The 21,848-nt window shown below is 41.0% G+C and overlaps 1 protein-coding gene across 1 annotated transcript in view; it reads right to left on the reverse strand.

Moving 5' to 3' along the window:
- Positions 1-16,539, reverse strand: part of LOC125484424 — an 84,048-nt gene extending 67,509 nt beyond the window's left edge. The window contains exons 1-3 of the mRNA XM_048603103.1: positions 16,418-16,539; positions 7,548-7,647; positions 6,899-7,434 (exon numbers count right to left, since the gene is read on the reverse strand). Of these exons, the coding sequence (XP_048459060.1) occupies positions 6,899-7,434; positions 7,548-7,647; positions 16,418-16,539 (758 nt within the window). The remainder of the gene's footprint in view (positions 1-6,898; positions 7,435-7,547; positions 7,648-16,417) is intronic.
- Positions 16,540-21,848: the final 5,309 nt, after the last annotated feature.

Below are 21,848 nucleotides of genomic sequence, written 5' to 3' on the forward strand. Positions count from 1 at the left end.
TCTATTTATTTCAAAACCCCCTTCCCCTCCCCCTTTTCTGATGAAGGGTCGAGGCCCGAAACGTCAGCCTCTCTGCTCCTATGATGCTGCTTGGCCTGCTGTGTTCATCCAGCCCTGCACCTTGTTGTCTTAAATTAATGTAATACCTTTTTTTTTGACATTTTTCTTACTCTCTAGTTAAGATGATTTATGTCAGTTTTGTGATGTGGAAATTTGATTCTCTATCTAAGTGTTCAGGCAGTAAGTACTTGCAAGGTGTGTGCAATGACAAGTCCCTGCACAATAGTTATTCTGTAAACAGGAAAGGGGAGCCTCCTAGTCGATGGCATATCATGGATACAAAATTAGCTTGGAGGTAGAAGACAGAGGGCGGTGGTAGAGGGTTTTTTTTTCAAACTAGAGGCCTATGACCAGCAGAGTGCCACAGGGTTTGGTGCTGAGCCTACTATTATTCGTCATTTAACCAAATGATTTGGATGAGAATCTAGGAAGTATGGTTAGTAAGTTTGAGGATGACACCAAGGTTGGTGGTATAGTGGACAGTGAACAAGGTTATCTGGGAATACAATGAAATCCAGATCAACTGGACCATGGGCTGAGAAAGGTACATGGAGTTTAATTTAAGTAAATGAGAGGTGTTGCATTTTGGTGGGCCAAATCAGGGCAGGACTTACACCGTCAATTTAGGACCCTAGGGAATGTTCCCAAAAATGAGATATAGAGGTACAGGTTCATAACTCCTTGAAAGTGGAGTCACAGATAGACAGGTGGTGAAGAAGCTTTTGGCATGCTTGCTTTCATTGGTCAGAACATTGAATATAGGATTTGGGACATCTAATTGCAGCTGTACAAGATGATGTTGAGGCCACATTTGGAGTACTGCATGCAGTTCCCGTCTCCCTACTATAGAAAAGATAATATTAAACTAGAAAGAGTGCAGAAAAGATTTACTAGGATGCTACCTGGACTGAAGGGTTATAAGGAGAATCTGGATAGGCTGGAACATTTTTGCTGGAGCGTAGGAATTGAGGGGTGACCTTATAGAGATCTATAAAATCATGAGAGGCATAAATAAGGCAGCTAGCCAACAGCTTTACCCCATGGTAGGGGAGTCTAAAACTAGGGGACATAGGTTTAAGGTGAGAAGGGAGAGATACAAAAGGGTCCAGAGGAGCAATGTTTTCACACAGAGGGTGGTGACTGTCTGGAATGGGCTGCCAGAGGCAGTGGTGAAAACGAGTACAATTTCGAGTATCTATTTGGATAGGTGCATGAATGGGATAGGTATGGGGGGATATGGACCATGTGCATTCAAATGGGACTAGTTTAATTGTGAAAACTGGGTGGCATGGACGAGCTGGGCCAATGGGCCTGTTTCCGTGCTGTAGACCTCAAAAAGAGAAAAGAATTTGACTTTCACCTGAAAATTAAATGTTTCAATAGAATTGCACAGTTAACAAGCACTAATTGAAAGTGATAATAGTAAATAATAGAATAAAAATCTTGATGATTTTATTGCATCAAGAACATTGTAAAAGTAGCATTTTCAAAATGATTAAGAAACCTAGCAAGATCCGAGTATAGGTCATTAAGCCTCATTGCCTATTTGTTAAGTGTTGTATATGTTATGATATCAATCACTGTTAGCTTGGGGTTGGGGTAGTTTGCTGCCAATATTCCCTTTCCTTGACTGGGTTTAAGAACTTATTTGGTTTACAATGGTAGAAAAAATCACTCTTAATGAGAAGAGGCTCTTGACTTAAATAAAATGCCAATGGATTGCATGAAAGCCATCAGGTACAACTTACATTAGTGAATTGCATTGTAACAAAGACTATGAAGACACCTAGGAGATCTGGTCTGTTTGAGATCCAAAGCTTTTCTGTCTTTTTTTTCATCCAAGACCTTCCGACATAATCAGGTTGAGTGAAGCTGAATGCAGTCATTACTCTTAACCATTTCAGAACTATTATCTTTGTACAGCATTTCCCCAAAGATTTTCCCACAAAGTTATCATTTATACATTCATGTATATAATTTTCATTTATCACTACTCATCTCATCCCAAATCACTAATGTCACAAATCCAAGCTGTCTCGAAATTTCACAATTCTTCCAGAATGTGTTGGAACTTGGAAAGTTGGTAGCTTGGAGGACTGTAGACCCTGACTGTGTTTTTGAATCTACATAGTCTATAAAATATCTCTGCACTAGAGGACTTTTTAATCTCTTGGATATCCTTTGCAGAGCATATTGTTCCTGTTTAATACATTATCTGGTTGAACATTAGTCTTCTGAGTTTCTTTTGAAGAACTCTTCCCTCTTTAATCAGGTAGTTGCCTCATAACATCATCTAGGGGCCTTTAATCACATGTACTTCCTTCATGGAAGACGGGCCTGTGTTAAAACAAGTATGTTTTTGTGTTGGAAGATCCTGGATTCTGGACCAGGCTATTTCTGCTTGACTGTTTCTTGAATCTGTTGACATTGGTCACCCCATCTCAATGTTGGTTCCCATGGCATCATATGCAGCCCACCTGTGCGAGCAAATCTTCATTCTCAATCTATTAATTTGCCTGTGCTGAAGTATGTAAACACTTTACTTCAATATTTAGAGTAGGTTGTATGTCTTCATGCACCCTCTATGGTTGTCTTACTGGTGAACCTAACATGTCACATTCTCAGTAATGTTACTTGAGGATTACTGCTGACCCAGCTCTAACATAATCACCAATAACTTCTGCTGAAATCTGACAAACTTAAATATTCCTCTTGAACTTGAGTTGTTTTGTAATATGACATCAAATTTGAATCTGCTGCTTTAGTTTGTTCACCAGACTTTGTTTTTGCCTGAACAGTTTCAGTTGAAGATTGATCAATTAGCTCACTTAGCTTATACTGAACATTCTTTTTCTCCCTGTCTGAATCTTCTCTTAAATGTTGCAGGTCTGGTTGTATCTGTGGGGTGAAAGCAGAGTTAATGTTTCGAGTCCAATGACCGTTCTTCAGAACCCTTGATCTTCTGAGTTTTTGAAGAAGGACCAGTGGACTTGAAATATTGACTCTGCTTCCTCCTCACAGATGCTGATTTTAGCCTGTAATTTCTGTTTTTCTTTGGATATCCAGCATGCACAGTTCTTTGTTTTATTCTCACAAATTTTGTCGGCTTCTGTCATTTGAATTTTCTTCAATTCGAGTTGATTGGATTGCCAATTTCTTCTAGAAACACATTGGGATCTTTACTAATGCTGGTGTCTCTACAACATCTTTGTCTGACCAGTTAGGTGGTGACTTTTTTGTAGCTCTTTAACCATATCCTACTTCTACACATGTCTGGATATGCCATATAGTTTTATAGATGTAACATTCTTTTTTAACAGTTGGGCACTGTTTATGTCTATGAGGTTTTCTGTTACCACAGTGATGACACTGACTCTTAGTATCTGATGTTTGGCCTCTTCTTCATTTTGACTTGTCTTGTATATCTTAATGATTTTTATACCTTCAAAGACTGAATGGATTCAATTGCTCTTCTGTGATAAAGTTACTCATCTCTTCACAGGATCTCTCTGTGATTCTTCCTGTTATTTGCATCTAGCACAATCAGAATACCTTTCACAAAATTTTTTTTCATAATCTGTAATAATTCTGATAAAGGCTCAGAATTGTTCTAACAACAAATCAGTCCCTTATCAAAACTGATTCCAAAACTCAAAAGTCACAGTCTTACACTAATCTGCAGATTCTACACATTCCCCTGAAGCTGAACTATTCTGCGAAATCTTGGTCTTTCACGAATGTAACTGTAAAATCTGCCACATGGTATTATTTCTCCTGCCATTTCTATCAAATGTGATCATGGTTTCTTCTTAAGGCTTTTGAGGTCTGCACTATCCCAATGTTGTTTTAACCTCATTCTCAAATAGGTTCTTACTTTTCCAATATAACATCGTTGTTGTATTTTCTTTGTCTTAAAATGTTTTAATTCCATAATATAGCAATTTTGTATCATGGCATACTGGGGGCTTTCCTGCATTCTTACAATCAAAATTGAGTTTCAGACTATTTATTCAACTGCTTTGCCATATACCCCATTCCTCTTGCCCACTAATCCAAACAACTACCAAGAATCCAACACCCCAACCCCACTACTCCCCAATAGCCCAAGGCCCAGGCTTAACCTAAACCTTTGTCCCTCCACTGCTTTTCTCCAATCTCTCTTGCCTATGAAAATTCAATTCTTTTGGCTCCATGGTCAGGCACTCATTTTGTTGGAAATTTCTTTAGACCTCCTGATTGCAGTGTTAAAGTAGTAGGATGCATAAATATAGACAGCAGGAAACTCTTTTGTGAGTAGTGGTGGCTATAATCAGACACGTAACCTTTCGCACATAGTGGGAAAAACTGAAGACGTTGCCCTCTGAGCATTTAGGAATGGGCAATAAATTCTGGCCTAGCCAGTGATGCCCTCATCCCATGAATGAATAAATAAAGACCTCTTTAACCTGACTTTTGTTAGCTTTCTAACATCTCTTTCTTTGACAGAATGTCTGTTTATGCCTTAATTTACTTCTGTGGAATGTTTTGCTGCATTAAAAAGTACTAAACAAATGCAAGTTGTTGTTGCCTTTGGTTGGCTATGCAAAATTAACAATCACTAAATAAACAAAAATGATTTGAGAGACATCCATGGAATTCCACCTGGCAGGTTAATTAACTTGTTATTCATTTCTTGAAACATGTATGTTTCCTAAATCAGTTCCTGTGATTTGAGAATGCAAAGCTGCTGCAGTAAACATGAAAATAAATTCAATTTTAAAAAAGTATAGGGAGGATTAGCAAACTCACCTTAGTACCATTGTATAGGGAGTCTTTCAGCTGGGGGGGGGGGGTAGGGCATTGGGGGGGGGTTTGGTGAAAGAGAAAAGTAGTTGTAATCAGTGATAGCATAGTCAAGGGAATAGACACTCTTCTCTGTGGCCAGGATCGAAGGCTGTGTTGTCTGCCTGGTGTCTGGGTTCAGGATATCTCATCTGGACTGTAAAGGAACTTGGAGTGGGTGGGCTAAGATCCAGTTGTCATGGTCAATGTTGATGCTAATGATATAGATAGAAAAAGGAAAGAGTTCTGCTGAGGGGAAATGAGCCAGGGGATAAATTAAAAAAGCAGAATCAAAAAGGTAATAATCTCTGGGTGACTACTTGAGCCACAGCAAACTGGCACAGGGTCAACCAGATTAATGAGGCAAGTGCGTGGCTCAAAGATTGGTGAGGGAGAAAATGGGTTTGAATTCATGGGACATTGGCATCAGTACTGGGGAAGGAGGGAGCTGCTGTGCGGGGGCAGGCTCCACTTGAACCATGCTAGGACCAGAGTCCTGGTGAATCACATGACTAGGATGATTTATGGGTAGGGCTTTAGACTAAATAGCGGGTGAAGGGTGGGTTCAGTAGTGTGGAAAATTATGGAAAATGTTCAAAGTGGGAAGGCTCCGGAGAGGTTATTAAAGGGTTCAGAGCAAGTAGTAAAGCCGTGAGGCTAGTAATCCAGAAGTCCAGCCTAATGCCCTGGGCTAACAGCCTGGTAAGGTCCTGGGGAGTATCGCTGAACAAAGACAGCTTGGAGCCTACTGCACCTGGTATTCCCAGGAAGTCTCTCATCCAAGTACTAACTGGTAGAATTTAACTCAATTCATAAATCTGGAATATAAGCTGGCTTCAGTAATGACATAGTTCTTCGAAAGTTGCATCACAGTGGACAAGTTGGCTAAGGAGGCATTTGGTACGATTGCCTTCATTGCTCGGATCATTGAGTATAAAAGTTGGGACATCATGTTGCGGTTATACAGGATGCTGGTGAGGCTACTTTTGGAGTACTGTGTACAGTTCTGGTCATCTTACTATAGGAAGGATATTATTACACTGGGGAGGGTGCAAAAAAAATTTGCAAGGATGTTACCGGGACTGGTGAGTGTGAGTTATAAGGAGAGACTGGATAGCTGGGACTTTTTTCATTGGAGTGCAGGAATTTGAGGTTTATAAAATCATGAGGGGCTTATATAAAATGAATAGCAGAGATCTTTTCCCTAGAATAGGGGAGTTCAAAACTAGAGGGCGTATTTTTAAGGTAAGAGGAGGAAAGTTTAAAAGGGACCTGAGGGGCAACATTTTCACACAGAGGGTCGTTTGTATGTGGAATGAACTACCAGAGGAAGGGGAAGTTGCAGGTACAGTTCCAACATTTTCAAGACATTTGGACAGGTACATGCATAGAAAAAGTTTACAGAGATATGGGCCGAATGCGGGCAACTGGGACTAGTTTAGTTTAGGAAACCTGTTTGGCACGGACTGGTTGGACCAAAGAGTCTGTTTCTGTGCTGTATGACTCTATGACTCTATAACAATCCTTAGGCCCCTTGAGCATATTATGGAACTGAATATATGCATAAAATCATCAAAAGATTAATGGGATGCTCAGCATTACATCACATTAGTTTAGATATTGCTGGGAGCAGTGAATGCTCATAGACTTTCTATGGGAATTTTTCAAAAACAACAAAATTAAAAGCCAAAAAAATGAGTTTACTGGTTATCACTGGATTTCTATGGTGAGAGAAAGGAAACTAACTGGAAATAGATGCTTCCAATACCACCTGAGCATAGCTCCTTCAACATTCTTCAGGAAAATCTATTAACAGTGTTGACAGATTTAAACATACTGCTGTCCTGACTGATAAAGAGAAGTGCAAGCACCAGAGCAGGAAACTAAGTGAGAAATGGGTACTTTAAAATAATGGTTTATAAAATCACTGTTCTTCACTAAGATAGGTGATTCAATCTGTTTGAAGTATTTCCTTAAATACTCAATAAAAAGTTGTAATAATTTCAAAATGACTTACTGAGGGGCTGTAGGATCTGAGGTATGAGCAGAACCATTATGTTTTTCTTCTGATCTTTCACTTCCCTTGTATTGTGCTGAAATGCTGGAGTTAATTTCGATTTCTTCATGATTTGCAACCTCAGAGTTATTCTGCTCAACTAACTCTGATTGTTCAAGTATCTGCTCTTTGGAAGGAGTCTCAAGACAGGTTATCTTCAATGTTCTCTCGCCAATCTCTCCAGCACTGCTGCCAAAGACTGCTGTGATATGCTTACTAAGAGGCTCCTTTTCTGCAGCATCATTCTGATTTGGAGTTGGAGCTCCATTCTGATAGTCAGTGTTAAAATCTGGGCTGCTGACACTCTTAGTTTGGGGTGGAGTTAATGATTGTTCTGGTTTAGATTTTGATGTTCGACTAAAAAAACTTCCCAATTTCTGTCGAAGACCTTCCTCAGGTTTGTTCAAACCACTGGTTGGAAATAATCCAATGGCTTCACTAGCTGTTGGTTCCTCTTGCGCTGAAGACTTCTCTTTGTCCACAGAACCCTGAAAAACCTATAACAATGCAGAAAGAGAATAGGTCAGTGCAGCTTTATGCTGTAAATTTGGTTTTCGTTCACTTAAATAGCAATTTGAAAACTCATTCCAGAAATCAGAATGGATATTACCTTTGCCAAGTCTGTAAACAATTTATTTGCAGACCCAGAGGATGTCTGTTCATTTATCTTTCCAGCTTTTGGGCTGACCGCAGTTTCCTCATCCTTAAGACTAGAACAAAAATAGCATAAAGCAAACACAATAGCAAATATAATAGCAGGCAAAACAAATTAAAACAAAGAGAAAAGCACTGATAAAAGATTTGAAGTAAAATAGTCTTAAATGGATTCTTGCCAGTGCAGCAAAATAATACATTAGAGCGTTAAAAAGGATTCAGTTACATGTTTTCATCTACCTTCACCTTCCTGATTTTTTTTTAACTATTATGTTAAGGTAATTCTTTGAAAAAATTATATATCTGTGCAATTTTAGGGCAGGAAGTGTAGGATTGTGCCATTCAGTTCCTAGAAAAGAGTTATTTAGTCTTCCCCCAACTCCAGGTCCTGGCTTTGTGCTCTCTTTCAGATTCCAAAACCCCTGTCCAACTTTACGACTGGAACTATTCCCTTGTAGGTTAGTTATGCAGTTATGGATTGCATTTGCAAAGACCGAACACGGGCAAGATGGACCAAATGGTCTAATTCTGTGTTGGAAATTTCTCATGGTTTTATGGTATGGTACATGTTCTATCTTTAAAGCATGGTGAGGTATCAAATGAGCTGCCATGTCCTGAATACCAACTATTGGTTGCTTATAATATTTATTTTCATGAGACGTAGAGTTAATTTCAGTGTTTGAAAAACTCAACCCTATGGATACCTTTTCAAAATTGCAGCTTTTGTCTTAAATGAGAATCAAAGAACTAGGAGTATATCAAAAACATTTTTAAGAAATATAAGGATTTGTATTGCAATATACTAAGGAGTGCCCATGGTAGAGGAAGTCATTACTCAGAGCTTTTGTAAAAATAATCAAATTATCAAGTTCCAGTGGCACAAGCACAAAGATTAAAAGGTAAAATTTCAATGTGGCTTATATAATGCCTTGTTTTAACCTTGGCAGAAAACTGGAAGAAACCATGAAGTTAAAAAGGTGCCTTTTACAACCTTAAGAGTCATGGTGCAACTGGCTGCTTTGATCTTTCCTTGGGTTTCTGCTAAAACCACAATAGAAGATTGAAAGACCTAAATGAGAAATTCCAACCATTGCTTTGAAAGTTCTCTTGGCTTGCTATTTGTAATTAAACTCTAAATGATTATATTCATATTTATGACATTGCTACAAATTATTAACTGAGGGATCCTTCCCTCCCAGTGTCAACACCTGAGAATGAAACAGGGAGTGTTCATGGTGTGTCATAATTGTTATACAGTATTATGACTCTTCTAGATGATTCAACAAGACATTCACTGTGTTCTCCCATTGAAATTAATGACCACAAGAATGCAGCCTTGCTAGATTGAGTCTGCACATGTAATAACAAGCTCTTATTTCCACAAGGAAGAGAAACAACTTCATGAAATTAATTAGCATAATCAGGTAGGACTTCTTTGTGGTTCTTCCAATCTCTGATAGTACTTGATGGATACCCTGGTTTAAGTGGCTGGTTATGTTGTCAACAACTGTGTTTAAATCAGTCTTCTGCAAAAGTTGCGGTGGACAATTGGATAATCACATGTGGAAATTCAAATAACTCAATAACAGACCAAGAAACATTTTTTAATTTACCCAAAACATAACCAATGTAAATGAGAATAACCCAGGGCAAGCCCTTTTAATAACGTCATCCTGGAATTTCTGTATGTAAACACAGTCCCATTAATAAAAACTACACCTTGAAACTAATCGAAAGTGTATTATTTCATACAATTCATTTCCTTTCACAGTAATCTTTTGTGAATTCTGTAATCAACTCCAGGAGAAAGACCCTACACAGAACCTATTATATTAACATAACATTGATGGGTCAAATTACAGAGCAGTCAAGCAATCTTTGTGACCAATGATAGACTGGCAACTATTTAATTGTTAGCTCAGTGATTGATACTCGAAAATCCAATACTTTTGTTATGCTTCTTTAAAGCAAACAATTGATAAGTTCTCTCAAACAGTTTTTGTTTCCTGAAATGTAAATCTGACCTAAACATTAATCAGATAGCATATATGTGCTGTCACTGGACTAGGAATCCAGGTACCCACTTAATGTTCTGGGACAAGGCTTTGAATTTCGCCACAAAGTGAATTAAGAGTCTAATGATGACTATGAAATAAATTACTGTCGATTGTCATAAAAACACTTCTGATTCATTAAAGCCTTTTAAAGGTAGGAAATCTGCTGTCCTTACCTGGCATGGCTTACAGCAAAGTGGTTGACTCTTAATTGACCTCAGGGCAATTCGGAATAGGCAACAAATGCTGATGACTCTTAACTATTAAGTTGTGCCAAACCACTGAAAAGTCCCAACAAAGGACTGAAACTGGAGGGAATACCTTGGCATCGACCTAGACACAGGGAATGACAATGGCAAACCCGGCCCTGCAAAGTCCTCCTTACTAACACTTGGGACCCAGTGTCAAAATTGGGAAATCTGTCTGCAAAATCCTGATGTTGTCATGATCATGGAATTATATATGACAGACAATGTCCCAGATAATACCATGACCATCCCTGGTTATATCCTGTCCCAACAGCAGAACCGACACCGCAGAGACAGTGGCACAATGATTTATAGTGAGGATGGAGTTGGCCTCAGAGTCCTCAACATTGACTCCAAATCCCTGAAGTCTCATGGTCCCAATCACACATAGGGTAAAAAAGCTCCCACTGCTACCAGATACTGTGTCTGCCCTCCATTGATGAATAAGTATTCCTCCATGTTGAACAGTGCTTGGAGGGGGCACTGAGGGTGGCAAAGTCCATTGTCAAGTGTGGCTCAGCAGTACAACTTCTGCTACAGCTGGCTAACTGCTTAAAGTCATAGCTAGACAGGGTCTGTGGCAGATGGTAACGGAACCAACGAGAGAGAAAAACATACTTGACCTCACTCTTACAAATCTGCCTGCCACAGATTCATTTGTCCATGACTTGGTAAGAGAATGATCCTTGCACGGACCTTGTGGAAACAAAGTCCCATTTTCACGTTGAAGATACCCTCCATCATGTTGTGTGGTACTGTCATCATGCTAAATGAGATAGACCTAGAGCAGATCTAACAACTCAAGACTGGACATCCATGAGACTTTGTGGGCCATCACAGCAGCAGAGTCACACTCCAACACAATTCGTAGCATCATGGCTGGACATATCCTCCACTCTAACATTACCATCAAACCAAGACATCAACCCTGGTTGAATGAAGATGTCATGCCAGGAGCTGCACCTAAAAATGAACTGCCAACTGATGAAGCAACAACACAGGACTGCTGCATGTCATAAATCAAAAGCAGCAAGTGATGGACTGAGCTAAGTGATCCCACAATCAACGGACCAGGGCTAATATCTGCAATTCTGCCGCACGCAAATGAGAATAGTAGAGGACAATTAAACAACTTACTTAAGGAGAGAGCTTCATAACGTTCCCATTCTCAATAACGGGGGAGCCCAGCGCATTAGTAGGACAAATAGTAGGACAAATCCAACAGAGACCCATTAGACTACTCTCTATTACCAATAAAGTGATGGAGGGGGTCATCACCAATGCTACCAAGCTGCAATTGCTTAGCAATGACCTGTGTAATGCTGCAGAGTTTTTTTCTCCTTCAGGGCCACTCAGCTCCTGACTTCATTACATTCTTGGTTCAAACATAGAGTTGAACTCCAGAGATGAGATGAGTGTGACAGCCCTTGACATCAAGGCGACATTTGACCAAATGTAGCATCAAAGAACCCTAGAAAAACTAAAATGAATGAGAATCAGGAGGCAAACTCTCTGCAGATTGGAACCATAGCTAACACATAGGAAGGTGGTTGTGGTTATTGGAAGTCAGTCTTTTCAGTTCCTGGATATCTCTGCAGGTGTTTCTCAGGGTAGTGTCCTAGGTCCAACTATCTTCAGCTGCTTTTTCAAACTTCATAATGTCAGTGATGGGATGATACTGACAGTTGCACAAAGTTCAACACCATATACAACTCCGCAGATATTGAAGCAGTCTACATCTAAAATACAGCAAGACCTGGACAATATCTAGGCTTGGGCTGGAAAGTGACAAATAACTTTCATGCACACAAGTGACAAGCAATTACCATCTCCAACAAGAGACAATCTAAACATGTTAACTTCCAATGACATTACAATCACTGAATTCCCCCCATATATGTATGTCAGAGGCCAGGAATTTCACAGGTCTAGCAGTTATTTGATTTAGGACTTGCCCAGCTCAGTCAGTAGTGGTTCTACCAAGGACTTCCTGGTGAAAAATTTTGAACTCTTCCACCCAATATTCATCACCTATCTCCTCAAAGTCTGTTCACCATCTACAGAGTGCATGTGAGGAGTGTGACAGAATACTCCTCACTTGCCTGGATGGGTGCAGCTGGAACAACCCTCAAGAAGTTTAACTACATCCTGGACAAAACAGCTTGATTCACTGTCACTCAATCCACTGACCCTCAATATTTATTTCTTCACAAATAATGCACCATAGTGGGATTGTTTACAATCTACTGCATTGCAGTAACTCATCAAGGTTCTTTCAACAGCATTTTTTCAAATCCACAACCTCTGCTACCTAGAAGGATAAGGGCAGCAAATGTATAGGAACACCACCACTTGCAAGTTCCCTTCCATGGTTCATTCTCACTTGCAACTATATCACTGTCCTTCATTGCCACTGTGTCAAAATTCCAAAACTCCCTTCCTAACAACATTGTGTATGTAAGAAAGTGATTCACTGCCATCTTCCTCAGGGCAATTATTATTAAGCAAAAGGTGCTGGACTATGATGCCATATCCTATGAAAAGATGAGAAAGAACTTCATTATTGCTAGAGACAACACAGTGTAGAGTTGGAGGAACACAGCGGGCCATGAAGCATTAGAGGAGAAGGAAAGTTGACGTTTCGGGTCGGGACTTCTGAAGAAGGGTCCTGACCCGAAACATCAACTTTCTTACTTCTCTGATGCTGCCTGGCCTGCTGTGTTCCTCCAGCTCCACACTGTGTTATCTCTGACTCTAGCATCTGCAATTCTTGCTATCTCTTCATTATTGCTATTCTTGGGTCTGTCGTGTTTCATCAACAGGGCATATTCACCAGAGGCGGTGGCACAGTGCTATACAGTCAGGATGGAGTTGTTCCCAGAGTAGTCAACATTGACTTCAAACTGCATAAAGTCCCATATCATTGGGTCAAAAATGTCAAAGAAACTTCTACTGAATGCCTCCTATTGCGCTCCTTACGCCCCACCATCCCCTCACCACCCTCTCCCTCAGCTGATACATCAGTACTTTCCCATGTTGAACACCACTTGCAAAATGCACTGAGAGTGCAAGGACACAAATGTACTCTGGGGTTGGGGGAGTTCAAGGTTCATCACCAAGAATTTCTTGATAGAAACATTATTGACCAAGCTGGCCGAACCCTAAATGACATAGCTGCTATCTGCAGCATGTGTTGAGGGTGTCAAGAAGAGGGAGAAACATACTTGACATCATCATTACCAATCTGTTAGCTACATTTTTATAAGTCTACAACTAAATTGTAAGAATGACCACTGCACAGTCCTTGTGGAAATTAAGTCCTGTTTTCACATTGAGGATAACTTCCATTGTGTTGTGTGTACCACTGCGCTAAATGGAATAGACTTTAATCAGATCTAGCAACTCAAGTCTAGGAATCCACAAGGTGCTGTGGGCCATCAGCATCAGGAGAATTAGATCCAACCACAATCTGTAACCTTGTGGCCTGGCATATTGCCCACTCCAGCATGACCGTCAAACTGGGTGATCCAAAGCTGGTCCAATGATAATGCAAAAGGCCATGCATGAAGTAGCATCAGGCACACCTGAAAATGAAGTGTCAACCTGAAAATTGCAGCATAGGATCACTTGCAAGCCAAACAGTATAAATAGTTTATGATATATAAGACTAAGATATTCCACAATCCTGGATGAGTTCTTGGCTCTGCAGTCCTGCTACATCCAGTTGTGAATAATGGTGGACAATTAATTACCGAAGTGGGTGTGGAAACTCCACAAATATGCTCATTCTCAATGATGGGAAATTCCAGCACAAAAGCAAGGCTAAATCACTTGAAACAATCTTCAGCCATAAATGCTGAGTGGACAATTTATCTTGGCTTCCTCCCCAGGTTCCAAGCATCATACAGGCTGGTTTTCAGCCACTTCAATTCAATGCGAATCCAGGAAAATCTCTCCATTTGTTGCATTCATAGCTCGCACATAGAAAGATGGTTGTGCTTATTGGAGGTCAGTCATCTCATCAATCAACACATCTCTGCAGGAATTCCTCAGGGTTGTGTCTTTGGTACAACCATCTTCGCTGCTTCTTTAATAATCTTCCCTCCATTACAAGGTCAGAAGTGATTTAGTTCAATGGTGATGACCCAATGTTTAGCATCATTCTTAACTCTTCATACACAGAAGCTGTCTGTGCCCATAGGCAGAAAGACCTGGACAACATATATGGAGATAGTAAAAACTGCCAATGCTGGAGTCAGAGATAACACAGTGTGGAGCTGGAGGAGCACAGCAGGCCAGGCAACATCAGAGGAGCAGGACAGTCGATGTTTCGGGTTGGGACCGTTCTTCAGAAAAATTTTCTAAAGAAGGGTCCTGACCCGAAATGTCAACTTTCCTGCTCCTCTAATGTTACCTGGCCCGCTGTGCTCCTCCAGCTCCACACTGCGTTATCATGGACAACATATGTTTGGGCTGATAAGTGGCAAATGACATTTAGCCACACAAGTGTCAGGCAATGATCAACCAACAAGAGAGAACCTAACAATTGTCGCTTGATATTCAAAAGCATTACCACTGCTGAATTACCCACTATCAACATCCTAGGGCTACCATTAACCAGAAACAGAACTGGAGTAGCTATATAATTACACCTGACTCCCCAGACCATGTCCATGATACAAGGCGTAAGTCAGGAATTTGACCGAGTACTCTGCACTTGCAGTTGGTGAATTAAGCTCCAAAAACACTCAAGAGTTTCAACACTATCCAAGACAAAGCATCCCATTTGAATGGCACACCAACTTAAACATTCACTCCAGCCACCACCAATGCAAATTGGCAGCAGTTAATTTTTCCAAACCCATCAAATTGATCATCTAGCATGACAAGAGCAGTCGGAGTATGGGAACAGTATCACCTGCACACACCCACCTGAACTACTTATATTGCTTTCACCTCACTGTCCTGGGTGAAAATCATGAAACTCCTTTCCTAACTGCATATGGCTGTACCTACCCCATTGACTGCAATGGGGCAACAAATGCTGGCCTAGCCAATGATGCCCATACTTCTTGAAAGAATATTTTAAAAGATTCACGTGTGACATACTGCATAATTCATTTTAATGCAAAGACTAACTTGCATTTTCTTTCAATAATCCCACATCATTTATGATCAATTTGAACATTTTAATATCTACTCTATGCCTGAAATATAGAGCTGTGTAATTTAATTTCAAGGCCGCTATTTTTACCTTAAGTGACTGACATTGTCACGGTGAAATCTGCGACAATGTTTCTTTACCATGGTCACAAATTGAGTAAGGCGGCTCAATGACTAAACAAGATAATATTTTAATATAGTTCAGAGCAATAATAAAAATCCTGCATCATTTCTGTCAAATAATCTACACCTACCTTCTGTTTATAAGTGCCTATGGATGTTTTACCCATATTTAACATAGTTTTATATGTAGAAAGTATCTAGCAAAGATGTTTAAGAGAATACTTACTTTTAACATTTGAAAGCAGAAAAATACTTACTTGACTCAAGCAGTTGTGATTTGAGTAATAAATTTGAATGCTACAATGTCACCCCCTATCTCTACCAATTGTACCTGCGTACCTGCAGATATCTCTCAGGAATATAAACCACTTATCACCTGAAGACAAAATCCATTCTCATTGCTCACTAGATTCAATACAGGCAATCATAGAGTCATACTGCACAGAAATGGACCCGTTGGTACAACCAGGCCATGCCAACCATAATCCCAAACTAAACTAGTCTCACCTGCCAACGCTTGGCCCATTTCCCTCCAAACATTTCTTATTCATGTACTTATCCAAATGTCTTTTAAACGTTGTAAATTGTACCCATATCCAAGACTTCCTCTGGATGTTCACTCCACGTATGAACCACTCTCTCGAATCATTAAAATTTTGTGAAACAGCTTAGATTGTAATGGCGCAGCACTCCACCTACTCAGGCTTTCATTCTGTTGCCATTTTCCTATTCATTCATCAGAAGGATATATGTTCTTACACTACTGAAAATATTTTACACTAATTATAGAGAGTGATAATATCTGAGAGTGCTGTAATCTATCTTCAAACTGCGGTTATATCTCAGGTGTCCTCTGCACAGATTTGTCCCTCTCACTCTTGACCGCTCCACCTCACAGACAGGTGCCTCTCACTCACTTTCTCGTTTTTGTAATCCTCACACACAGTCTTTGTCCCCTTTTTAACACAGATCGCCCCCTTTATCTTTCTTACCTCTCTCCGTAGCCCCCTATATCCATGGTCTACTCTGGCTCCCTTTTGCTATTCGTTTGTATTGATCTTCCAGGTGCACATAACTTAGTTCTACTACTCTTTCTGTAGTAACAAGGAAGCAAAGATCCTCGAACTTGTTATCAGTGCAAAACTTAATCTATTTTAGTAAGACAATGGTTCATTTTGTTTTACATGCCCAATTGCACTGCTTCGCTAAAACAGGTGACAGGCGGCTCTCGGATTTACCTTACTGCTTCGGAGGTAGGTTTCGTTGGGTTACCCTCAACAGGCTTGTTCGAAGAAAATAGTTTAGACAAGTTTTTTGCGACGTCCTCCTGCCAGATACTGGATAGTTTAAACGCGCTCATTTCTTCCCAAAAGACGAAGGGAGCGGCTGATATCTCAGCCAGTCAACTTGGATATTGCACTGAGCTGGGCAAGAAAACGCGAGGTTAAACTGTTCAAACTTGTAAGGCTGGGCTGGAAATACAGGATATTGTTAGTAGTCAAAAAACCGTGTAGGAGGAGTTTCTCTATCCTAATTGTGTTTTCAAACATGTATACTCACTTTAAGATAAAAATGTTAATCGTTCTATACTGTACTGTGCTGCACATACTGGTAATGTAGCATCTTTATTTTTCTATTTTTGCTAATGTATGTTTGACTTTGAACCCTGGGATGTAATCTTCTGTTCTGCTAGAATTGTTACATTGGGATCAGAAATGAGTGTCTTATTAAAAAACCAGTAACATTGCGCCAGTACAAGACCAGTGTATTTGGTCCTGCTACCAATGACACTGGCAATTTTGCCAGTAACACTGGTTCTACCATTGGTTGTGGTGCAAATCTGCAGCATTAAGTGTTATCTTTGAGGTTACATTGCTGTTGCTGCCCTGATAGATTCTTCGTTTTCCTGACGTGTTAGGAGAAGTCTAAAAACCAAAAGAATTGCAGATGCTGGAAATCTGAAACAAAAAAAAAACAGAAATTGCTGGAAAATCTTAGCAGGTATGGCAGCATCAGTGGAGAGAAATCAAAGTTAACCTTTCGGGTCCAGTGACCCTTCTTCAGAAGTGATGGTAGCTCGGAAAAGGATGGTTTTTATACGGAAGATTGGGAGGGAGAGTAAAGGACAAGTGGAGATAGAGCCCAGAGATTGAGAAACACTTGGATAAGGAGTGGAACTTCTCTTAGGAGAAGTCTGCATGGCAGGGTGTTTGTGCAGCAGAGGGTGTAAGGTGTATCTAGCAATATCAATTGCACCACTCATTTAAGTACCTGTAAAGAATTTATATTTTATTGAAAATACAATATGTAAGACATTATCAAAGGAAACTGCACAGAATAAAAAGACTATTAATGCAATAAATAAGGAAAACAACTAATGCCATTCTCCCCCACCCCACACCATCACCACCACCTCCAAACATAGCTAGCTTGCTTGAGTTTCCTTTTCTGTGTTTGCTCAAGTCTGTGATTTTTCTCAAAAATATAACTGTGGACCAAGACTTGCTCCTTGCAGACCCCTTTGTTGGACATTCCCTTGGGGCACTGATGGTGACCAAACAATCTGGGAGGAGAATCAGGGAAGAAATAATAACAATAATAGTAATTAGTAGCTGTGAGCATGACAATATCACAGGGGCAGGTGGAACATTCAGAGCTGAGATATTAGTCAAAGATGCTGAAAAAAGTATCAAGGGCTGGCGAGTGTGTCATTAGGAATCATTGTCAGTGATGAACTTACCTTTGACAGCCCTCAGCTTAATTGGAGAAAGTGCAGGATTGGCTTAGGGGGAATTTCCACACTGGCAAAGAGAGTGCATAGCTTTCCATGGTTGGACCTATTCTGCAGAATCTCAGATCTCCAAAGTTCAGCAGCCAGTTTCTTCATAAGCATTGAATTTGTCCTTGAAACTACAACAGACCGCCTTTACAGCTCCATTATGTGCACACCACCCTTAAGTTGCACCTTTTGGCGGAAAAAAAATATCAGTTTTCTCCTCTGAACTCTGGATCTTGGAGCCTGAATTTGTGTAAAGTACATGCACAAAGATGATACTCTTTAGAGTAGAGGACTGCTGGGAGAAGTTCAGCTAAATAACACTGGAGGTGCTTTATGAACAATGACTTGGTGCAATGAGGGAATAGTTACCATCCCATCAATTGGAGTATATAGGGTCTCGGCTTGGGCATCTGAATGTTCCATGCCAGTCATTTGGTGTGCAGGGTTCTCATCCCTCTGCACCAATCTAGGCAGCTCTGATTTGGTTAGATTCATGATTTATGGAGGCTGTGCTATGGGAGACAAATTGGAAAGTTCTTCATTCTCCTTTTACCTGGATGAAGGAATCAAAGTAGCAATCAATGCCTTTGGCAAGAAAAACTTACAGTGTGTGCTGTTCAGGAGTTGCTTCTGGAAGCGGCAATTGCAGTCCTGCAGCTTGGTCCACACTGCTGTGTAGCCGATAGATTATAGCTACAGCCTCCTGTAAGACATGAGTCTAGAACTCCACCTTCAGTACGAGTGTTTGTGCATCATTTGATTCAAACTGCAGGGACATTGCATATGCCTCCAAGTCAGGTGCAGCTTCTGTTGGTGGAGGGAGCATTCAAGTCGTAGCCCACTCTGACACAGAGGGGAGGGGGAATGGTCTCGTGCTGTGAACCCTGAACTACAGGGAAGCCTGAATATGATCCTGTCCATCAGGGTCTACAGCAGTTTTCTGCATTCCTTCTCTACCTGACCTTTCTTGTGCTTCTCTCAGCAAAGATAAATTGTAAGTTACTATACAGATCTATCTCAGTTCTGCAAGCATACACAGCGACGAGACCAAGTGAAAGTTTGAGCACCTACCCCTGTTTGCACTGCTGGCCTTCATTATTTTCTTGACCTGGTTGATTTTGCTCTGTAGGCTGTGAACACCATCACTCTCAGACTAAGACGTGCTGTCCCAGACAGGTTCCTTCATATGGGTAGACTTACCCGTAAATAACAGGATCTCCGCTTTGTAGTACTCATTGGTGGGACCTCTCACACACTGTCCAGAATCATAGTCCTCTGACTTCCCAATGCTGGGATTGTGGAGCTGGTGCTTGAATTTTGCAATGTCCCTCACCATGGAGACAATTCTGGACACTGTCATTTCATCCAAGAAACAAGGGCATAAAGAACAAAGAACAAAGAAAATTACAGCACAGGAACAGGCCCTTCAGCCCTCCAAGCCTGCGCTGATCCAGATCCTTTATCTAAACCTGTCGCCTATTTTCCAAGGATCTGTATCCCTCTGCTCCCTGCCCATTCATGTATCTGTCTAGATACATCTTAAATGACGCTATCATGCCCGCCTCTACCACCTCTGCTGGCAAAGTGTTTCAGGCACTCACCACCCTCTGTGTAAAGAACTTTCCATGCATATCTCCCTTTGGCATGTTCCATTACATCAGCAATTAACTGAATGATGCAGGGGGGAGAGAATTAAATAAAACTAGACAATGTGAGATTTTTCAAAATTTGTACATGGGACGACAGCGCTATTGACTAGGCAGCATTTAGTGCCCAGAGGGCAGTTAAGAATCAACCACATTGCTGCATGTCTGGAGTCATACGTAGGCCAGACCAGGTAAGGATGGCAGTTTCCTTCCCTGAAGATCATTAACGAGCCAGATAGGTTTTTCTGACAATTGACAATGGATTCATAGTCACCATTTGATTCTTAACTTTAGATAATAATTGAACTCAAATTCCACCATCTGCCATAGCAAGATTCAGACCTGGGTTCCCAGAACATTAGCTGGGTCTCTGGCGATAATACAACTACATAATACCACCGGCGATCATACCACGAGGCTATTGCCTCCCCAGTATAAAGAATCTCCCTGATTTGGAAATTTTACTTGTCCATTGAGTCCGATGCTGCCCAGTATAGTGTCAAAATTCAATGAAGAAATGTGCAGTAGATGATGGCTAATATGTCAAAAGGTGAATGGATCTACCTGCACCAGCACTGTCTTTACCTTACATCCAGGTAAGAAGAGAAACATTTTAATCTTTGTGCAGTTTGCATTACTGTTCTACCACTGGATGTAAACCCCCTTGCTACTCCAGGGATTAACAATGGGCTGGATATATCAGTTTCAAGCAGATTGCGTTGAAAGCCAGCTCTCAGTGCTGCAGCAGGCAGTTTTAAGAAGTCTTTATCAGCTTCAATAGGTTTAATTCAGCAGGCTTCTCCAAGTGAGGAGCAAGCTGCAGGGCCACAATGCAAGCAGTGCAGGTCAGTTTCAACCATTAAGTGTTCCTCTAGTCAGTTTCAACCACGTGAATTTCAGTTAGGTGTGTGGCTCTTAAAAGGACCTTGCGAAAAGCACGTTATTAATCAGCGCAGAACAAAACCAGCATACACCAGTAGATCTTGATCTAGTTTCAGTCTGGTTTCACACTTGACCACGTTTTTCTTCTGGATGGCTTGTGGGCTATTCTTGTGAGATTTTGCATTGCTCATTAGACATTCACGTGTGAGGATTGCATGCAGTTTTGTGGCAGGGGTGAGGAGGAAGTCAATGCCATTACTGTTACCTCATGTGGTCAAAGGTGCTACTGCTGCAGGCTTTAATTCCCTGTAAGCCAGGAGCATCTTTTTAGGAACTGTAACTGCAGCCAAACCCCCACCCATCTATTGATTGTGATCACCCATTTTGTCTGAGACTGGGCAGGGAGTGGCTGCACTGTTCAGCCATGCCTCACTGCGGGTTCTCCTCTAGGCCGTCCAGGAATGATGGCAGATCCTGTTTTCCAGGGACGATGGAAGAAGTTGCTCCTGTCTGACCAAGGAGGCCTGGAATGAAGTCCTAGCAATGGTTACACCCAGAGAAGAACCTGGCTGCAGTGCAGCAAGAAGATGAATGCTGTGCCCCACCTGGGAAAGTGACACAGTGTAATCACTGCAAAGTAACACTTTGAAGGAAACCTAGCAGTGCAAGCGTGTGAGTACAGAGGGCCATCAGATAGGAGTTTGGGATACAGGCCTCAGCAGCAGATGGAACATTGGATTCAATGTTCATAGGGGTCAATTTATGAACTGTAAGGTGCTTTTGCAGGGCTGTGTGGCTCTTTGTTGCTTACAGGGGAGGGCTCAAGAGCTCTCATGAACTTGCATGGGGTCAGTTAGCTCAATTGGCTGGATGGGAGAGGAAACAGCTGGATCTGCAGGAGGCACCTCTACTCAGGCAGCGGATGGAGAGAGGTCAAGGCTCAGGGCCTTCATTCAAATTCAGGGAGAGGAGAAAGCGGGACCTGAGGGACACATCTCATCACCTTCTGAACAAGATTGAGCTCTGTTTTTCAGAAGTTGAGTAGTGGCCAGTGACTCAGTTGTGTATCCACAAGGCAAAAGACTACATGGACAGCACATAAAGGGAGGTGGCCACACCAAAAAATAAAAGCATACAGGTAAAAAGGGTGACCACCAACAGTCTTGGACAACTAGGCAGGTAGTGGAGGGGTCCCTCAAGTCTATCCTACTTGCTAGCTGGTATTCTATTTTGGATATTGGTTCCTCAAGGGATTGCAGCCAACCTAAAGCAAGGGCATCATATTTTAATAAGAGAATTTACGAAGATATGAGGCACAAGTTAGTTGAAGTGATTTTGGAAATACATTAAAAGACCAAGTAA

Source organism: Rhincodon typus, chromosome 11, assembly GCF_021869965.1.
Source record: "Rhincodon typus isolate 14 chromosome 11, sRhiTyp1.1, whole genome shotgun sequence".
NCBI classification, from domain to species: domain Eukaryota; kingdom Metazoa; phylum Chordata; class Chondrichthyes; order Orectolobiformes; family Rhincodontidae; genus Rhincodon; species Rhincodon typus.